Source organism: Manis javanica, chromosome 3 (assembly GCF_040802235.1).
Source record: "Manis javanica isolate MJ-LG chromosome 3, MJ_LKY, whole genome shotgun sequence".
In the NCBI taxonomy this organism is placed as follows: Eukaryota; Metazoa; Chordata; class Mammalia; order Pholidota; family Manidae; genus Manis; species Manis javanica.
In genome coordinates, this window is record NC_133158.1 from 121,929,830 (window position 1) to 121,951,997 (window position 22,168).

The 22,168-nt window shown below is 37.7% G+C and overlaps 1 protein-coding gene across 4 annotated transcripts in view; it reads right to left on the bottom strand.

The window, feature by feature from the left end:
• VPS8 (VPS8 subunit of CORVET complex) overlaps nt 1-22,168 on the bottom strand; it is a 304,326-nt gene that overhangs the window by 260,342 nt on the left and 21,816 nt on the right. For all 4 annotated transcript variants that reach the window (XM_073231972.1, XM_073231971.1, XM_073231970.1 and 1 more), the window contains exons 4-7: nt 11,698-11,828; nt 7,375-7,468; nt 3,532-3,564; nt 2,554-2,608 (exon numbers count right to left, since the gene is read on the bottom strand). In XM_073231972.1, the coding sequence (XP_073088073.1) occupies nt 2,554-2,608; nt 3,532-3,564; nt 7,375-7,468; nt 11,698-11,828 (313 nt within the window). The remainder of the gene's footprint in view (nt 1-2,553; nt 2,609-3,531; nt 3,565-7,374; nt 7,469-11,697; nt 11,829-22,168) is intronic.

A 22,168-nucleotide genomic window follows, 5' to 3' on the forward strand; every position in this document is an offset into this window, starting at 1 on the left:
AAAAGAACATATGGGATGTGAACAGTTCCCAGGAATGTGTTGTTTTAATTTGTCTGATTTTTCTCAAACTATTCAAATTCAGTTAGACAATATCCATCATATCATTGATAAGTTTTCACAAATGTCTAGGGTGCCTAACTGGTTTTCTTGGTTTCACTGGAGATGGCTGGTAATTGTAGGTCTGCTTTGGTTATGTAGCTGTATTCCTATTATGTTAATGTGTATGTGCAATTTAATTAGTAGTTTAAAACCTATACATGCTTATGTTACTCTACAATAAGATATGTCAAAGAAATAATCAATCTTCCCATGTTTTCTTCCATCTGCTACTTCTATAGCTTTTCTTCTTCCTTCCTAATTACAACCCTTAAGTAGAATTCGTGCCTCATAACGAAATTACTGAATATCATAATTCTTCCAAGTGGTAAAGATACCTCAAGACAAATGCTGGGCATAAAAGCCACAGGGCATAAATCTGCAAAGAAGTAAAAAGCTAACCTTTTCAAACAATATTGCTTCTCTCTCACTTACCAACTTTACATTTCCCTGTATGGCCCCGGAAGATGACTGGTTAGCCAGAGACAGGTAAGATTCCTCAAGGGAGGAACAACCTAAGACAGGCACAGTCGCAGGGGGGCCATCAAGTGAGAAATTGGGGATCAACAGAGGTGAGGCTTAGAACCTCACCCCCCTGTTTTGAAAGAAATCTTCTGCATCTGTGGATGTTTTGTGGCCCTTGTCTAGCTTGGATTAATACTTAGTCTATAGGCACATACCTGATCATCTACATTTGCCCTCTTACAGCACTAAACTATGTTTTCTACCTTTATCTTGCATCTACCTACCACTTCAGCATTTTATTTAATAATAATAATAATAATAATAATAATAATAATAATAATAATAATAATAATGATGGAGAAATGTGGGATTCACATATAAATCAAGTATAAAAATCAAACGAATATTCATATTTGACCTGATTGTTTATAGTTCATAATGCGTGATCAAAACCAAAAGTTTCTGTGATGACTGCCCTTGCACTGTTCACCATGTAAGAACTTATTCACTATGTAAGAATTTGTTCACCATGTAAGAACTTGTTCAATGTGCTTCAGAAGATTGGAGACTGATGAGAATTAGGCTTGGGGTTGATTAATGATTGTGCATTGAGTCCCCTATACAGAATTTTATTGTTGCTAACAACCATTTGATCAATAAGTATGAGAGATGCCCTCTTAAAAAAAAAATGATGTATGGATAAACATAAAATTACATGGGAAGATTTTCATTATAATGAAAAAGGAGGCTACAAATTAACATGATCCCATTTTTGGTATGTACATATATATACACAAGTACAGAAAAAAGATTAGAAGTCTATATAGAAATGTTAGGATTAACATGAGGAAGAATTTGGCATTTTATATCTGCAACCTTTTGCTCATCTAAATTTTCTATTATGAACACATACCAATCATCGAATAAGAAAAAAATTATTTAAATAATCAATTCTAAAGTTTTCTCAAGAGAATATTTTTATTTCCATTCTTCTCATCTCAAAAAATAAAACTCCGTTATTTAAATCAATCACCTTTGAAAAGACAAGGTGTTAAAATCACTGCATAAATAAGGCTTTGGCATAATGGAAAATTTATAAGTACGAAGCCAAATTGTTCAAAAACAAGGGAAAATAACTGGTTATTCACTCATGTAGTAAAAAAGGTGCAAAGTCCGGAGAGATCAAATTGTGGTTCTGCTATTAAAGTATTCCCAAGTAATCCTTAGATGGCGTCTGTAGATTCTTTACTAAAATACAGTGTCACCAGAAATTCCATTTAAGAAAGATGCAAAAGACTATGATCCAGAATAGAGTAGTAAAAATTACAGAAAAATAATATCTAACAGTTTTTAAATAAAAAAAAAGAACAAAATGTTCTGCTCATAGTACTGAATTCAAAAGCAAAGGAAGACTAATGAAACTAGGATTATTTCATCTCCGTTACTATACAAACAAAACTAGTTGAGTTCTCTTCCCAACCAACAAAAAAAACGTGATTACAGACTAAACATTTTTCAGTTTAGAGGGATTTACAATGCAAATGAAAAAGAACTTACTGTCAGTGAAGGTTACTCAAAACTACTGAGAAAGCCTTGAATTTCCCTGAAGATCTTTTAGAATACCTATTACTCGGATATGATTTAGAATAAAAAATCACCAACAGTACAAACTGGAGGTAGACAAGATGACAACCCAAGGCCCCTTTCAACCCTCTGTTCTTTTTGTCTAGGTCTGCAGAAAGTCAAAAGATATGGCATGATAGTTTACAAATTCATAAAGGAGAAAATAAACTTGCAATGAACAAAATGAAGCTGAATCAAGTAATTTTTAACTATAAAATAGTTTTTTAATATAAAAGTATTTTTAATGTTCAAGTGTTCCTGGTTTTTTTTCAAGAAAATAAAGTTCACTATAAACTGTGATTAAAAGACATTATAAAACCCAAAAGGATATTTAATATTTAAAATAAGGAAAGTACTTAGAAAATTTACCAAATATTAAAGCCAATCCATGAGATGTACCCACTGCTATCAGATTGGATACTGCCTGAGAACAAAAGAAAAAATTACATTTTAAGACATTACATCAAGCATCTCAAGATAATCAGAGCTGAATTTGTTGGTCTTTCCTCTAGGCACCAGATGACATACCAACTATTATAAATTAGGAGAATTTCATCTAGGAGGCAAAACAGGAAATGAAACTCAGGACATTTCTAGGAATCCCTCTAAACTTACTGTAAGGATAACAATATCAAAATATCATATGTTCAACATTAAAGGCAGAAACACTTAACTTCCTCTAAAACAATTTTTTTTTAAATTCAGGGATCCAGACAAAGTAAGAGGCACTCATACTACCCAGAGTCCACTTTGGGATAAAAAGCTCTTCTCCAGTTTATTCACAGGAACTACAGAGCACCAGAAATATTCCAAATTTAGCCCATTTCCTCACCAATTTACTAGTAAGAGAGCTACAGGAGGCAGCTGGAAGTAGTCGAGAAAAGAAGGCACTAGTGTGCTTTCAATATCCCCCAGTTCTCCATTATCATTCCACAGATTACTATTTCACAGGCTTGGCAATGGAATTCAGGGCTGTTAAATGTACTATTTAGCAGAAAGTGATTTTACCAAATACTGCTTTCCACTCCCTATAACCAAAGGGAGGCCAAATCACAGAGGACCAACTTCATTTGGACAGGATAGTACCACATACAAATAAACCTGGAAAAGGCTAGTCATTATTCCATAATATACTTCTCAAACAAAAGCCTGAAGAGTAATAACACATTAGAAAGAAAGAGAATATTCAAGGTGGATAAGTTTTAAATCTGATTAGTGGCAGTAAATGACTTATTCATTTATTGTCACAGTAATTTATGTAAAAACTTTGAACACTAGAATGATAAGTCTAAGAAAACCCAATCAAATAGAAAGTTACCTTTAAGGGATTATTGAAAGTATACTTACAATTGCTGTAGGTAAGCCAGCATCTACTTTATCCTAAATGAAATTGAAAAAAAAAGTATTTGAAAAGATATTCCTGTTTTTAAACAGAAAATTGTCTAAGACCCTCTCTCAACATAAATTTGATCCAAATCAATTCAGACAAGAGATGGAACTTCATTTCTTGTCCCCAACTAAGAGAAACTACAGAGGTTGTCTATAGCAACAAAATATAAAGAACATGAGAAAAGATCATTTTATTTCATGAACTGTAAACACATGCTTCAAGAAAGAGAGGAAAGAGGTTACATTTTCAATAATGTGAATAAACTGTAAGTATTATGGGTCAAAATGGTAAGAGTGCATAAAGATTTTTAAAAAGGGAAACATGGTAAAGATACTCTTTAAGTAGGAGTGCCTATCCAGCAGATTATCCAGTAACTCCTAAATAAAACCCAAGCAGAGGATAGTCAGTTCTCAGGCATAAGAAAACCAAAAGTAAAGTGCTAGTCCCAGCTCCTTACAAGGTACTGTCTGACAGTAGCAAAAACACCTGCCCTTCTGGGTGTTAGTCTCCTCATCTCTTCAAGGAAATAGCAAATACTGCCTACCTACCTCACTCAGTTGTCCTCAGGATCAAATTAAATGTAAGGGTATCTAGCTTTAAATAATAAGAGCTTACAACAATTAGCACTGTAGTATCAAAGAGCTATCACATACATATATTACACTATTTGATTCTCAAATCTGGAGAGAGATAAAACAGGTAATATTCTCCTGATTTTCCAGATTAAGAAAACAGAAGTCTTTAAGAGCTGAACTGACTTGCCCAAGATTATTCAGGAAGTGGTAGAACTATGTCTCTAACTCAGGGCTTCCAGTTCCCAAGCCAGGCTCTTTATATCACTTCAACACTTCTTTTCAATGTCTGTCCTTGTCAGTGTGGTCAATTAGTTACTATAATCTATCAGAAGGCAAAGTCTATTTTATGTAACTTTATAGAGCTTCTTGGGAATTAACTGAAGAAACTTACTCCAGTGCATAGGAATGTGAGGAAGAACAATCCCCAAGGCTGCTATGCACAATGTTCTGGATGGCAGACTGTGTGTGGACATGAGTGTGTAAAGCATGCCTAACAGCATGCTTGACAATTAAGAAGCACACAATAAATATTTAGTCAATAAATGATTGATTTCTATCCCAGATAGGGAAAAAAATGAGACAGCAGATGAACAACATGAACTACATTTAAAATGGAACCTGAATAATGAAATATCAGAAGTCAGCTAATTTTAAAAGCTAAAAAAAAAACACAGATGTGGTAAGCACTTTAGAAATTATAGAATTTTAGTTCTGGTGTTGCAACATCTTAAGGTAGTGACTCTCCAAAGCCAGGGTCCATTAGAATCACCTGGGATACCTGTTAAAATGCAGATCCTTATGCTACCCTACTAGGGATTCCAATTCCACAGTTCTGGGTGGTGTCCAGGAAACTGCATTTTAACCATCACCCCAGTAGATTCTTATGCGTTGGACACATTTTGCAAAAACACTGTGCTAAGGGATCTCTATTGTCATAGGTGATCATTAAAAAATGATCTAATTTGAATTTAAAATACAGTTCCATGTCACATTACTTTGAGGAGTCCAAAATTAAACAAGATTCACAACTCCAAAACTTTCATCTCTCCTAAGTGTTCTCCATGTGTGGATAAAGTGAAGGTTTCTATGTCCAGGATTCTTACCCGGCCATGGCAGGCTAGCTCACTACACATATGTGGCAATACATTGCTAATGACTCTAGATAAAGAGCTCCACACAGTAGTCTGGGCGACAGAGTGGCATGGCCACATGGCTGCTGCAAGGCTGCAGAAGAGCAGAGACTGGAGTGGTGGCAGTGCCAAGGAGAGAGACTGAGATGGCTGCAGGGACAGAGAGGCCCAGAGGCAGAGAGTGGCTTGCTGTATGCAGACTCACTCTGAGTGGACGGGATTCTAGTGATTGCCCTGCCACCATGGGAATAAAGTTGGGTATAAACCCTTTCACCCCAAGAATGTTCCACTGTCATTTTTCAATCTTACTGAATCCATAGTGAACTTGTCTGGGGCTGAAAACCATTGGTAAGACACCATGTGTGGACTACAAAGCCCTAGTGATCAAGGCCCTTAGGCAGCCCTAATAACATCACCATCCACATGGCTGAAGGCATTATGAAACAACTGTTCAGGAGGGATATCCAAAAGTATAACTAGTTTTACATGTTAATAAACCAACCATCACAGAAAAGCATACAATTTAAATTGAGCTGGTAATACAAAATTAGGAAGCAGAGTATGAAGACTGTCACAGGAAAAGAGTTTTCATTTCAGCATACCAAAGGAGCTCAGCCATAGCAATGAAGGAAGAATAGAATGCAAACACTCTGGGATTTATTAAAATTTTCCCCTCCTCTTCAAGAGAGAGGAGAAACCCCCCTTTTAAATAACAGATTTATCTAATCATGGTTCAGTGTCTGAGTTTTAGTTCAGTCTCCATTATTCAAAATATTTTTTAAACTGCACAGGTGGGTCAAATGACTGTTCTGGTTCATCTTGATTTTGAAAGGAATGAATTTCATCACCTACATAAGGATTAAATTCAAAAACGTCATGGAAATATAATCCTCAACAGGTGGTTCCCATTCTAGCAAATATAAGTTACTCTCCACCTAAAAGAGGAAGGACAATTGCCCAGGTTTCCTCCATTGCTTGACTATCTATTAATACAGAATTCATGATATATGAGCTGGCTCAGAGTATACCAACTCCCCACAGAGAACATTTTTTCTTTCTCTTTTTTTGATTCCTGTAATAAGAGCATTCTTTGACAAATGTGACAACTGCAATGCACTAATGGTGTCATGATGCCACTTCTGTATCAATCTCTTAACCTCCTGAAAAAGCCAGCTTCATCCAATTTGAATATGCAAAATCCAATTAAACTCCATGAAAAGAACATAAAAACACACCAAATGATGTATCTGTCATTATGAATTTGTCATTATTATTATTTACAGGATCTACATATTGAATTCAGAAAATTTAGATTGAAAGACTACATAAAATTATAGGCTTAAAGATTTAAGGAAAATTTGATAAAACACTCCATAATCAGCATCCACTGTCTTGACAGACTATTAAATATTTTTGCCTTAACCTAGTGCTCTAAATCATTTTCAAAAACGATCACAAATATTCTCTTCCAGCCATTATACACTGGCCACATTCACCAGCTCCGTTTCACTACACTTAGAGCCAGAAACCCCAATTTTGAGTAATTGCTCTGCTATCTCCTAACCCAATGATGTAATCACCTCTCTGAGCCTGACTTCTCATTTGTAAAATAGGATATGGCTTTCTCTACTTACAAAGTTGTAAGCATAAATGAATTAAGGAATATGAAAAGACTTCTGTGAATTATAAAAAACAAATCACTCAGCTGTAAAGGATTCGGATCAATCATTTCTTCATATGAAAAGACTAAAAAAACAAGGACTCTACCTCAACCAAATACACAAGATGGCAACTAAACTGAAAAGGAATTTAAGAAAAGGCAGATAATGTTTCTTTTAGGCTTGCTTCCAAATTTCATTTAGGCACACCCAAGACACCGAGTAGACCTCTATTTCATGGCTGCACTAATTTCTATGTCAAGATGTGTAGCCATGTCTTGTAAGTCAAAAATAATCACACAAAAACCCATGAAAGCCAGATTCTATTTTTCTTAAGCCTCGGGCCAAGAGAAGTACTGTGCTTTGTTCTATGCTCATTTCTACTATATTATGCCATTGGAGGTTATAAAGCCAAGGGAAGAGAACAAAGTACTTACAGCTGCAGACACTATCTGGGCAGAAATTCCCTTCAAAAGTGAATGTCGCATAACTGATCCATGGAGTGAAAAAGAATCAGGTAATTTCTTCTTCCTGAAAAAGAAGGAAAATATTTAGTGAAAGAAAAAAAAATGGAAAAGTCAGGTCTCAAAGCTTTGAAATAAAAATACATAAAAGAAAAGCTACATAAAAGAAATACTACAACACTGTATGTAGTTCTACAAGAGGTAAAAGGAGTCTAACAGTACCACATTAAGATGTACTAAACCCACCAAACCTCAGAAAGCAAGCCTCAAAATAAAGCCATTACTCCTTTTTCATGGATTCAAACTGCTTCTTGCCCACCTAATATAGCAAGAGGTTCTGCAACTCACCAGAGGTTGCCTGTAGAGCACTCCTTCCTGCCCTACACGCCCACATTACCCCTACCTGCTATCCACCCTTGCCCACTCTTCTTGCCCTCCTCCTCTCTATAACCACCCTCCCACTCTTCAACCAAACACCTCAAATTCCCCACTCATTACTCATTCTCTGCTGCTTTTACTAACAGCTCCTTTCACTTACCCTATTCATCTCTTACCAAAAATGTCTCTTCTTTTACCAAATACTGAACATCTACTCTGCGACTAAAAGTATCCTCTGGAAATACAAAAATAAAGTCAAAGTTCCTACTCTCAAGGACCTCATAGCCTAAATAGAAGGACTAATAAGTAACTCACCTTAAAGGATAAATGTCAGAAAATAAAAATGAACAAAGTACTATAGAAGTGAAATAAAGAACTTTAATCCTATTAGGGGGTTATCAGGGACATGAAAAAAACAAGGCATCTCATCTGGCCTCGCTGGATAACTAGATGTTTGTCAGGCAACAAAAAAAGCACGAGTAGAAATATGAAGATGTAAAGGCACACAGTGTATGTGGGGAATGTGAGTACGCAAAAGGCATAGACCAGGAAGACAGGAGTGGAAGTGTTTAGAGGTTAGGTCAAAATGGTAAGCAGGGTCCAGACTGATGCTATATTATTATGTAGGCAAAAAGAAAACACTATATTTTTTAAGAAGGTAGTGACCAGACCATCAAAAACATTTCAGTAATTTTGGTTCCCCACAAATTTCATGATTGTTTTTTCTGTATCTGTCAAAAATGCCATTGGGATTTTGATAGGGATTGCAATGAATCTATCAATGGCTTTGGGTAGTATGGATATTTGAACAATATTAATCCACAAACTTGGGACATCTTTCCATTTGTGTCTTCTTCAGTCACTTTCATCAATGTCTTATGAATTTCAGTATGTGGCTCTTTTGCTTTTTCCTAAGTATTTTATTGTTTTCGATGCTACTGAAAATGGGATTGTTTTATTACTTTTTCAGATGTTTCATTGTTAGTGTGTAGAAATGCAACTGACCCCAATGAGTCAAAACAATCAAACAAGAACAAAATTCGAGGCATAATACTTCCTGATTTCAAACTATATTACAAAGCTATAGTAATCAAATCAGTATGGTACTGGCATAAAAATAAACACACAGGCCAATGGAAAAGAACTGAAAGTCCAGAAATAAACACTTGCATATATGGTCAACTAATACTTGGCAAAGGAACCAAGAATACTCAATGGGGAAAGAATACCCTCTCCAAGGAATGGAGCTGGGAAACTGAATAATCACATTTATAAGTATGAAATTGTGCCCCTATCTCACACCACTCACAAAAATTAAACAGTTAAATGGATTCAAGGCTTAAACATAAGACCTGAAACCATAAAACTCCTAGCAGAAAAACACAGGGGAAAAGTTCCTTGACATTGTCTTGGCAACAGTTTTTTACATGACACCAAAAGCAAATGTAAATAAATGCGACTGAATCAAACTAAAAAGCTTCTACAGAGCAAAAGGAAAAACAAAACAAAAAGGCAGCCTACAAAATAGAAAACATTTGCAAACCATCTGTCTGATAAGGGGTTAATATCTCAAATATACAGTAATCCTCTTATCCATCCTTCCATTTCCCAGGATTTTAGTACCCATGGTCAAGCATGGTCTGGAAGCAGATAATCTTCCTGACATATCATCAGAAGGTTAATAGTAGCCTAATGCTACATCACAATGCTTACATCATTCACCTCACTTCATCTAATCACTTAGACATTTTGTCATCTCATATCATAAGAAGGGTGAGTACAGTACAATAAGATATTTTGAGAGAGAGAGACACCAGTTTTACATAACTTTTATCACAGTATATTGTTATAATTATTCTATTTTATTAATAATTGTTGTTAATATCTTGCTGTGCCTAATTTATAAATAAAATTTTATCATAATATGTATAGGAACACACATAGTGTGTGTAAGGCTCAGTGCTATCCACAGATTCAGGCATCCCCTGGGGGGGTCTTAGAAGATACACTTTACAGATAAGAGAGAACTACTGTATAAGGAACTCTTACAACTCAATAGCCAAAAAACAATCTGAGTAAAAACTGGGCAGAGGACCTGAATACATGTTTTTCTAAAGAAGATGTACAAACAAACAACAGGTACATGAAAAGATGTTCAACATCACTAATCACTAGAGATTCTTAATGCAAATCAAAACCACAATGAGATATCACCTCATACTGTTAGGGTTACTATTATCAAAAAAAACCAAGATACAAGTGCTGGTGAAGATATAGAGAAAAGGGAATCCTTGTAACTGTTGGTGGGAATGTAAATTGGTACATCCACTATGAAAAACAGTATGGAGTTTCCTCAAAAAATTAAAAACTGAACTACCACATGAGCTAGCAAACCCACTTCTGTGTATATATCCAAAGAAAATGAAATCAGGATCTCAAAGAAATATCTGCACTCCAGTGTTCATTGCAGCATTATCACAATAGCCAAGATTATGGAAACAACCCAAGAAGAATGAATAAAGGTGTGGTATTTATGTGTATACAGAATATTATTCCGCCATGAGAAAGAAGGAAATCCTGCCTTTGCAACATGGATGGCCCTTAAATTTAGGGCATTATATTACATGAAATAGATCAGACAGTAAAGGATAAATATTGTGTGATCTCACTTGTATACAGAATCTAAAAAAGCCAAACTCATGGAAACAGAGGGTAGAACAGTAGCTGCCAGAGTGGGGAAAATGCAGAGATGTTGGTCAAAGGATACAAACATCCAGTTATAAGATAAGTACATGAGATCTAATGTGCAGTATGGTGACTATAGCTAACAGCAATATATTACATACTAGAAAGGTGCTAAGAGAGATTTTAAATGTTCTCACCACCAAAAGAAATGGTAATTATGTGAAGTGACAGAGGTGTTAACTTGATCCTATTGTGGCAATCATATGCCTGTAAAAGAATCACACTGCATGATTCTGTAACATCTTCCTATGTTGACAGATAGTAAATGCACTAGTGGGGGTGAAGGTTTAATAATATGGGTAACTTTTGAACCACTGTGTTGTATACTTGAAACCAATATAAGATTATATATCAACAATACTTCAGTAAAAAAAGAATCACATTGTATATCAAATCTACACAGTGTATATCTCAATAAAGCTGAAAAAATTATCTGTTTTTATCTAATTAAGTAGTTATCTACTTTTGATGAACAGGTTAATATGACCAGCATGGCCCACTATCCCGTAAGAGTTGATGCACTGAAGAAGACTACTGATACAGGCAAAATTTAAGAAAAGAAAAATACAGACTTTATCAACATTCGATATACACATGAATTTAATAAAGCATTTTACATGCTTCTTTCATTTCTCTTTCCTTTTCATGTGCTCTCCAAGAATTTGGAAGGTGAAAAACAGCCAAAATGAAGTTAGTTAGGGTTAGAAGTCCTTTTCCCAAATCTTTAATCATCTTTGTGATTCTCCTTTGAATTCACTCCAAGGGAATGAAGGAATGCTGGAGCTGACATTAGAGTGGGAAGAAGGGAGTGGGGAGTGCAGGGAACAGAAGGTGGGGAGGTAAACCAAGCCCCATGTTTCCACCACACACTCCATGCCAGGTTTGATCTGTGTTCCCTCCAAGGGCTCTCCTGCTCCCAGGAATCTCTGGCTGTTATTATGGCTTCCTACTGGGGGTGCAGAAGGCAGTGGTCATGGCATCTACCTTTTTATCCTCTCCCACCAACAGTGCCAAAATCTGTAGGGTCTAAAAAAAATATTGCTTCTACCCAAGTGGGCCTCTGTTTCTTCTGCAGGGCTTCAGCAGACCATACTGTACCTAAAGAAAGATATTTACATTTTAAATGATCAAATACTTCAACCATATACAAGTGTGACTTAGATGAACACTTACCTTTTTAAGTTGGTCCTGTCACCACTATCTGAACTTGCCACAGATGACGTATCATAGGAGTGAGAGTCAAGAGCATCAATGTTTAACAATGTAGGGTCCTCCAGAACAGAAGACTCATCTTCATCATCAGTCTAAATTGGAACAATATGGATCAATAAACTAAAAATTCCAAATACTCTGTAAGTCTAATAGGCCTTAATGGGTTTCTCCAAAACACTCACATGCTTATTTCTGCTTTTTACCTCTTTTCCATGCACTGTTATTGACCAGAGAGGCATAGTACAGAACGAGTAAAAAGGTGAGTGCAAAGCCCAGGAAAGAGAGGAGAGCCCAACTCTAGACAGATATTGCTTTCTATGAAGGCAGATATGCTCTTTCAGTCCAAAAATTCATTCTTACAGCAGGAAGAAGCAATAGCAGTTACATAGATCATTGCTAGCTGCAGAATATTTCTTAAAATTTAAACTTGAATGCATGCTTTACTAGTTAACAAGAGCTGAGGGCTAATTAGAAGAAAACAACACTTGACTACAATACACCATGAAAAATATGACAAGCAGACAGAAGAAAGGCATTCTGGGATGGAAATAGCATCTGCAAACAGTGAATTCGTAATGTAGATTTTGCCCATGGAAAAGTAGTCCAGAATGACTAGAGTATATGAGCAGACGTTGGAGGTGAACCTAGAAAGATAAGCTGGGACTCAACTTGTAAAAAGCCTTATATTCTATTAAGCTGGGTGACAGCAAAGACCCATATCTCTCTTGTCCACACTGTACCCCTAGTGCCCAGTACAATGCCTGACACACAATCAGTACTCATTTATTTAATGAATTAATGGGAAAGCAACTGAGCAAGCAATGGGAAGCAACTGAGATTTTTAAGATGTGGACACCCATGATGGGAACACAGCAGTATGAAGATGGATAAGGGGAGAGAGGAGAACAAGGCAGGGAGGCTATTAAGAACCAGTAAAAAGGTGAGTGCAATGTCCAGGAAAGAGAGGAGAGCCCAGCCTAGAAATGCAGCAGAAGACATCAAGAGAAGGAATAATGAAACAGACTTTACTGAGATAAAATCCAAATTCCCTGGTTACCTTTTAAATGGGGGTGGGGTGGAGGGAGGTAAGGGAGAAGTCAGATTTCAAAGTTTCCAGCGTGAGCAAGTAGGCAAAAGGTGATGCTGCTGAGACAAGAAAGCAGAAGAATAGATAAAGCAGAATGAGTTCAGCCTTGAACAAGTTGGTTCTGAGCAACAGACATTAATGAAAAATGTTCTGATAATACTTTCTACCTTCTGCCTTAACCTTTGCCACCATTGTTCTTGAGAGAGCAGTGCATACTTGTCATTCCACTTTCCCCACCCATTACTAGCTGCTGACTACTACCCTTGCTGAAGTTACCAGCCAAATTCCCGGGTTTACTTCCAGATAGGATACTCGTGTCCTCTGTGCACCACTTAACGTTAGTGGCCACTCCCTACTTCTGGAAACTTTCTCTTCCCTCAGTTTACAACACCTCTCTTTCTCTGGTACTCCTCCAACTTGTGTGGTCTCTTCTATCAGTCATGTTCTATTTTTAACTTAGACCAAACTCTAAATGATGTTGTTCCCCAGGATTATACTCTTAGCTCTCTTCTCTCCCTACTTCACACACTTTCTATATTAACAATTTGATCCATATCTATAGCTTCAAGTACCATGTCATACTAACGACTCCAAAATCTGTATCTTCAGAATCAACATTTCTCTTGAGGTTTAGGCCCGTACTTCCAATTGCTTTAAAGACAGCTCCACATACAACTCCACTAAGAACAGGGCGAGGGGATAGCAAGGACATCATCTGTTACTTGCAAGCTATATGAGAGTGGAACAACTACTGCAGGGAATGGAAAAGAATTCAGAAATTAGAACTGCAGCACCAAAGTCTTATTAAGCAAGAGAGTCAAAGAGAATCTTATCTGATTTTCTTAAGCAGCCTGGGGACATATTTAAAGAAAACAGATAAGCTAAATTAAGCCAGGGCTGAAAGCTTTCTTTCATTTATGAAAGAAAAAGTGAAAGAAGAAAATTGAGAGTTATCAATAAGGCTGAATTCAAAATTAGTAACTATACAGTAGAGATATCAATTCTCCCAAACTGATATGTAAAGTCTACATAATCAAATTGTGTGTGTGTAAACTAATAAAATGATTCTAAAACTGAAGAGGAAGAGCAAAAGACCAAGAATAAGAAAGGCAGTCTTGAAGAACAACAACAAAGCTAGAAAATTTGAAATTGCTAGATATCAAGACCTATTATAAAGGTTCAAACATTGAAATGTGATATTGGGACAAGTATAGAAATACCAAGGGAATCAGACCCACACATATATGATCACTCAATTTAAAACAAAAGTAACACCACAGAAAAAAATACTTTCGTAAATGGTGCTGGCTCATACCTCACACCATCACACAAAAAAATTCCAGATGAACTGCAGACCTAAATGTGAAAGGTAGAACAATAAAAATTTTTAAACAAAGAGCATCTCATGACCTTGAAATTTGCAAAATTTTCTTAAATAGGACAAACAAAAAACTATAATGGAAAAACTTAATAAACTGAACTATAGTAAGATTTCTGCTCATCAAAAAAAATTAATAGAGTGGAAAAGTATCCCACAGAATGCAAGAAGATACTTGCAATACATATATTTAATGAAGGGCTTATAACCATCACATTAAAAAACTCATAAAAATTAGTTTTTTAAGAAATTCAATAGCAAAGTGGACAAAAGACATGAAAGAACAATTCACAAAAGACATACTCAAATGACCAAAACATATGACAAGGTAGGCAATTCCATTGGTCTTAGGGGAAATTCAGATTAAATCTATGCTGTAAGAATGAATAGCTAAAGTGAAGGAGAAATTGAAAGTTGATGAAGATGGGTACCCAGAACTTCCACATATTGCTGCTGGAAGTATATATATTATTCCAATCACTTTGAAAAATCTGTGGCAGCATCTATTAAAGCTGATCATACTGACATCTGAAAACCAGCCATTCTATTCCTTGGTATATACCCAACAGAATATGTATGTGTATATATCTAAACATGAATAAGAATATTCACAGCAGCACTTAGCAGTGCATAGTAGCCAAAAATTGGAAATTACACAAATGCCCATAAGGAAAATGAGTGAATAATGGTATATACATGAAGAATTTATATAACAATGGCAATCAATAAACAATTATATGCAAAATATGAATGAATCCAAAAACATAACACTGAGCAAAATAAGTCAGACACAAAAAAGCGCATACTATATAATTCCATTTATATAAAGTTCAAAACAGACAAGCTAATCAGTGTTGGTAGAAGTTAGGAATAGTGATTATCTTGGGGTTTGCTACTGAATGGGCACAAGAAAAGTTTCTAGAGTGGTAGTAATGTTTTGTATCTTCTTTATATTTGGATTCTGGTTATAAGGCATATCCGGTTGGTGAAAATTCACCAAGCTGTACACTTAGGATCTGTACACTTCTATATGTATGTTATACATCAATTACAAGTTTAAAAGAAATTTCAGGCTGCACAGTCCAACAGTAGCATTGAACTGAGCCAACTTTACTCTCAGAGACTCAGAGATGAGAAAGGATCAAGAGACAGTCTGGATGAGTTCAAAGAGCATGTTTAATGGAAATAAGGGAATGGTCAGGGGAGAAAGGGGTGTTATGGTTAAAGAATGGAGTTTCAAAATTAAAAGCCTCAGAGGCAGTACAGTTGTAGAAGATGACAAGGCCTAGTAACATTATTTCATGTCCTAAATTCTGAGATTTACAATGTCTCAGTAATCTCTAACTTAACCTTCTGTAAAATATCTTGGATGTCCATTTCTTCTCAGCTTCTCTTCAGGTTTATATTAATTAATATTATAGAATATATATGCACCCACATATCCTGGAGCAAGTGCTTACTTACACTTTCTACTTCTGCCCTTTTGTTTTTTTCTTTTAAAAAATGATTTTCTTTAATACTTCTTCCCCCTTATTATCTTTATTATGTTATATGACTCAGATTATTTTTACTTTCACTTATCCACCTGCCTAGCTCCTGGAGACACAAAGGCTGACCAATTTCAGTTCCATTTCTCTCTCAAAGTCGGAGACCATCATATAGCCCTTTATAATCCCAATATCTAACACTATGACCCAAATAACAAGACATTCAAACTACTACTGGGAATGATAACAGTATTATCTTCTAAGGAAACCACTAATGACTGTACTTATTATTACTCACAGATAAGTAAATTGTGCAAAGATGGCTGTCCTTCATTATGAACTACATATAGTCTTGCTCATATGAGCATTTTCTTTGCCATTATTATACAGATAGGGCTTTCTACAGCTCTCCAAGACTATTTTTATTTCACTAGAGTAAAATAACTGGATGTGAGTAAGACCACATTAACAAAATTGACTAAAATTAATCTCTTTATTTTAAATAAAAGATATATTTTATGTTAGAAAGCAATAAATAAATATCACTGTAGCAGGATATTTTTTCATTGACCAAAGCCTTCTTTGTCAAAATTTAAAATGTTTAAGTCTTAACAGATCAGAACATTTTTTTAAGTTAAAATATATTCAAAGTAACAGCAACATCAAACTGATATAAAAAATAGAAATGAGGGCGGAGCCAGGATGGCGGCGTGAGTAGAGCAGTGGAAATCTCCTCCCAAAAACACATAGAGCTATGAAAATATAACAAAGAAAAATCTTCCTAAAATAGAGACCACAGGACACAGGACAACATCCAGACCACATCCACACCTGCAAGAACCCAGCGCCTTGTGAAGGGGGTAAGATACAAGCCCCGGCCCAGCGGGACCCGAGCGCCCCTCCCCCCGGCTCCCAGCGGGTGGAAAGAAACCGCAGCGGTTTTTTTTTTTTTTTGGCGAGTGCTTTTTGGAAGCCTTAAAGAGACAGGGCCCCCGTTGCTAGGGAGGCAGGGTGGCGGGACCGGTGAGCGGGTGCCTGGGACCGGCGCCTGAGGACAAAGAATATCCCGCGTCTTTCTCTGCGTGACTGGTGGGCAGGTGCCTGAGACCGGCACCTGAGGACGGAGGAAATCACGCGTTTTTCCCCTTTTTTTTTCTCTTTTTGGCGAGTGCTTTTTGGAAGCCTTAAAGGGACAGGGACCCCAGTGCTAGGGAGGCAGGGCAGCGGGACTGGTGAGCGGGTGCCTGGGACCGGCGCCTGAGGACAAAGAATATCCAGCGTTTTTCCCTGCGGGACCGGTGGGAGGGTGCCTGAGACCGGCACCTGAGGACGGAGGAAATCGCGCGTTTTTCCCCTTTTTTTTTCTCTTTTTGGTGAGCGGTTTTTGGAAGCCTTAAAGGGACAGGGACCCCGGTGCTAGGGAGGCAGGGTAGCGGGACTGGTGAGTGGGTGCCTGGGACCGGCGCCTGAGGACAAAGAATATCCCACGTCTTTCCCTGCGGGACCGGTGGGCGGGTGCCTGAGACCGGCACCTGAAGACGGAGGATATCGCGCATTTTTCCCCTTTTTTTTTTCTCTTTTTGGCGAGTGCTTTTTGGAAGCCTTAAAGGGACAGGGACCCCGGTGCTAGGGAGGCAGGGCGGCGGGACTGGTGAGCGGGTGCCTGGGACCGGCGCCTGAGAACAAAGAATATCCGCGTTTTTCCCTGTGGGACCAGTGGGCAGGTGCCTGAGACCGGCACCTGAGGACGGAGGAAATCGCGCGTTTTTCCCCTTTTTTTTTCTCTTTTTGGTGAGTGCTTTTTGGAAGCCTGAAAGGGACAGGGACCCTAGTGCTAGGGAGGCAGGGCGGTGGGACTGGTGAGGGGGTGCCTGGGACCAGCGCCTGAGGACAAAGAATATCGCGCGTTTTTCCCTGTGGAACAGGTGGGTGGGTGCTTTTTGGAAGCCTTGAAGGGACAGGGACCCTGGTGCTAGGGAGACAGGGCAGCAGGACCAGTGAGCGGGTGCCTGGGAACGGTGCCTGAGGACAAAAAAAAAAAAAATCGCGTTTTTTCCTTTTTTTTTTTTTTTTTCTGTTCCCTCTCTCATTGTTGCTGTTGTTGTTTTGGTTTGGAGAGTGCTTTTTGGAAGTCTTAAAGGGGCAGGACAGGTCACTTAGACCAGAGGCAGGGAATCTGGGGATCTCTGGGCACTCTAACCCCCTGGGCAGCAGGGAGCACAGAGGCCCCTTACGGAGATAAATAGCCTCCCAGCCGCTCCCCCTCCAACGGGGCTCCACCATTTTGGAGGAGCAGCCCCAGCGAGGCCACGCCCACAGCAACAGCGGAGATAAACCCCATAGCAACTGGGCAGGAAGCAGAAGCCCTGTCTGCGCACAGCTGCCCAGCACACGCCACTAGAGGTCGCTATTCTCCCAGGAGAGGAAGGCCACAAACCAACAAGAAGAAAAGCTCTCCCAGCTGTCACTTGTACCAGCTCTGCAAACTATCTCTATCACCATGAAAAGGCAAAACTACAGGCAGACAAAGATCACAGAGACAACACCTGAGAAGGAGGCAGACCTAACCAGTCCTCCTGAAAAAGAATTCAAAATAAAAATCATGAACATGCTGACAGAGATGCAGAGAAAAATGCAAGAGCAGGGGGATGAAGTCCAGAAGGAGATCACAGATGTCAGGAAGGAGATCACAGAAGTGAAACAATCCCTGGAAGGATTTATAAGCAGAATGGATAAGATGCAAGAGGCCATTGAAGGAATAGAAGCCAGAGAACAGGAACGTATAGAAGCTGACATAGAGAGAGATAAAAGGATATCCAGGAATGAAACAACACTAAGAAAACTATGTGACCAATCCAAAAGGAATAATATTAATATTATAGGGATACGAGAAGAAGAAGCAAGAGGAAAAGGGATAGAAAGTCTCTTTGAAGAAATAATTGCTGAAAACTTCCCCAAACTGGGGGAGGAAATAATCGAACAGACCATGGAATTACACAGAACCCCCAACAGAAAGGATCCAAGGAGAACAACACCAAGACACATAGTAATTAAAATGGCAAGGATCAAGGACAAGGAAAGAGTTTTAAAGGCAGCTAGAGAGAAAAAGGTCACCTATAAAGGAAAACCCATCAGGCTAACATCAGACTTCTCGACAGAAACCCTACAGGCCAGAAGAGAATGGCATGATATACTTAATGCAATGAAACAGAAGGGCCTTGAACCAAGGATACTGTATCCAGCACGACTATCATTTAAATATGATGGCGGGATTAAACAATTCCCAGACAAGCAAAAGCTGAGGGAATTTGCTTCCCACAAACCACCTCTACAGGGCATCCTACAGGGACTGCTCTAGATGGGAGCACCCCTAAAAAGAGCACAGAAAAAAAAAACACCCAACATATGAAGAAGGGAGGAGAAGGAATAAGAAGAGAGAGAAGAAAAGAATCTCCAGACAGTGTATATAACAGCTCAATAAGCGAGCTAAGTTAGGCAGTAAGATACTAAAGAAGCTAACCTTGAACCTTTGGTAACCACGAATCTAAAGCCTGCAATGGCAATAAGTACATATCTCTCAATAGTCACCCTAAATGTAAATGGACTGAATGCACCAATCAAAAGACATAGAGTAATAGAATGGATAAAAAAGCAAGACCCATCTATATGCTGCTTACAAAAACTCACCTTAAACCCAAAGATAAGCATAGACTAAAAGTCAAGGGATGGAAAAACATATTTCAGGCAAACAACAGTGAGAAGAAAGCAGGGGTTGCAGTACTAATATCAGACAAAATAGACTTCAAAACACAGAAAGTAACAAGAGATAAAGAAGGATACTACATAATGATAAAGGGCTCAGTCCAACAAGAGGATATAAACATTCTAAATATATATGCATCCAATACAGGAGCACCAGCATATGTGAAGCAAATACTAACGGAACTAAAGAGGGAAATAGACTGCAATGCATTCATTGTAGGAGACTTCAACACACCACTCACCCCAAAGGATAGATCCACCGGGCAGAAAATAAGTAAGGACACACAGGCACTGAACAACACACTAGAACAGATGGACCTAATAGACATCTATAGAACTCTACATCCAAAAGCAACAGGATATACATTCTTCTCAAGTGCCCATGGAACATTCTCCAGAATAGACCACATATTAGCTCACAAAAAGAGCCTCAGTAAATTCCAAAATATTGAAATTTTACCAACCAATTTTTCAGACCACAAAGGTATAAAAGTAGAAATAAATTCTACAAAGAAAACAAAAAGGCTCACAAACACATGGAGGCTTAACAACATGCTACTAAATAATCAATGGATCAATGAACAAATCAAAATAGAGATAAAGGAATATATAGAAACAAATGACAACAACAACACTAAGCCCCAACTTCTGTGGGACGCAGCGAAAGCAGTCTAAGAGGAAAGTATATAGCAATCCAGGCACACTTGAAGAAGGAAGAACAATCCCAAATGAATAGTCTAACATCACAATTATCAAAACTGGAAAAAGAAGAACAAATGAGGCCTAAAGTCAGCAGAAGGAGGGATATAATAAAGATCAGAGAAGAAATAAACAAAATTGAGAAGAATAAAACAATAGCAAAAATCAACAAAACCAAGAGCTGGTTCTTCGAGAAAATAAACAAAATAGATAAGCCTCTAGCCCAACTTATTAAGAGAAAAAGAGAATCAACACAAATCAACATAATCAGAAATGAGAATGGAAAAATCACGACAGACTCCACAGAAATACAAAGAATTATTAAAGACTACTATGAAAACCTATATGCCAACAAGCTGGAAAACCTAGAAGAAATGGACAACTTCCTAGAAAAATACAACCTCCCAAGACTGACCAAGGAAGAAACACAAAAGTTAAACAAACCCATTACGAGCAAAGAAATTGAAACAGTAATCAAAAAACTACCCAAGAACAAAACCCCGGGGCCGGACGGATTTACCTCAGAATTTTATCAGACACACAGAGAAGGCATAATACCCATTCTCCTTAAAGTGTTCCACAAAATAGAAGAAGAGGGAATACTCCCAAACTCATTCTATGAAGCCAACATCACCCTAATAACAAAACCAGGCAAAGACCCCACCAAAAAAGAAAATTACAGACCAATATAGCTGATGAATGTAGATGCAAAAATACTCAATAAAATATTAGCAAACAGAATTCAACAGTATATCAAAAGGATCATACACCATGACCAAGTGGGGTTCATCCCAGGGATGCAAGGATGGTACAACATTCGAAAATCCATCAACATCATCCACCACATCAACAAAAAGAAAGACAAAAACCACATGATCATCTCCATAGATGCTGAAAAAGCATTTGACAAAATTCAACATCCATTCATGATAAAAACTCTCAGCAAAATGGGAATAGAGGGCAAGTACCTCAACATAATAAAGGCCATATATGATAAACCCACAGCCAGCATTATACTGAACAGCGAGAAGCTGAAAGCATTTCCTCTGAGATCGGGAACCAGACAGGGGGATACAAAATTAACACACAGAAATCTGAAATTGGAATACAGCAAAGTTGCAGGATACAAAATTAACACACAGAAATCTGTAGCTTTCCTATACACTAACAATGAATCAATAGAAGGAGATATTGGGAAAACAATTCCATTCACCATTGCATCAAAAAGAATAAAATACCTAGGAATAAACCTAACCAAAGAAGTGAAAGACTTATACTCTGAAAACTACAAGTCACTCTTAAGAGAAATTAAAGGGGAGACTAATAAATGGAAACTCATCCCATGCTCATGGCTAGGAAGAATTAATATCGTCAAAATGGCCATCCTGCCCAAAGCAATATACAGATTTGATTCAATCCCTCTCAAATTACCAGCAACATTCTTCAATGAATTGGAACAAATAATTCAAAAATTCATATGGAAACACCAAAGACCCCGAATAGCCAAAGGAATCCTGAAAAAGAAGAATAAAGTAGGGGGGATCTCACTCCCCAACTTCAAGCTCTACTACAAAGCCATAGTAATCAAGACAATTTGGTACTGGCACAAGAACAGAGCCATAGACCAGTGGAACAGATTAGAGACCCCAGAAATTAACCCAAACATATATGGTCAATTAATATTTGATAAAGGAGCCATGGACATACAATGGCAAAATGACAGTCTCTTCAACAGAAGGTGCTGGCAAAACTGGAGAGCTACATGTAGGAGAATGAAACTGGACCATTGTCTAACCCCATATACAAAGGTAAACTCAAAATGGATCAAAGACCTGAATGTAAGTCATGAAACCATTAAACTCTTGGAAAAAAACATAGGCAAAAACCTCTTAGACATAAACATGAGTGACGTCTTCTTGAACATATCTCCCCGGGCAAGGAAAACAACAGCAAAAATGAGCAAGTGGGACTACATTAAGCTGAAAAGATTCTGTACAGCGAAAGACACCATCAATAGAA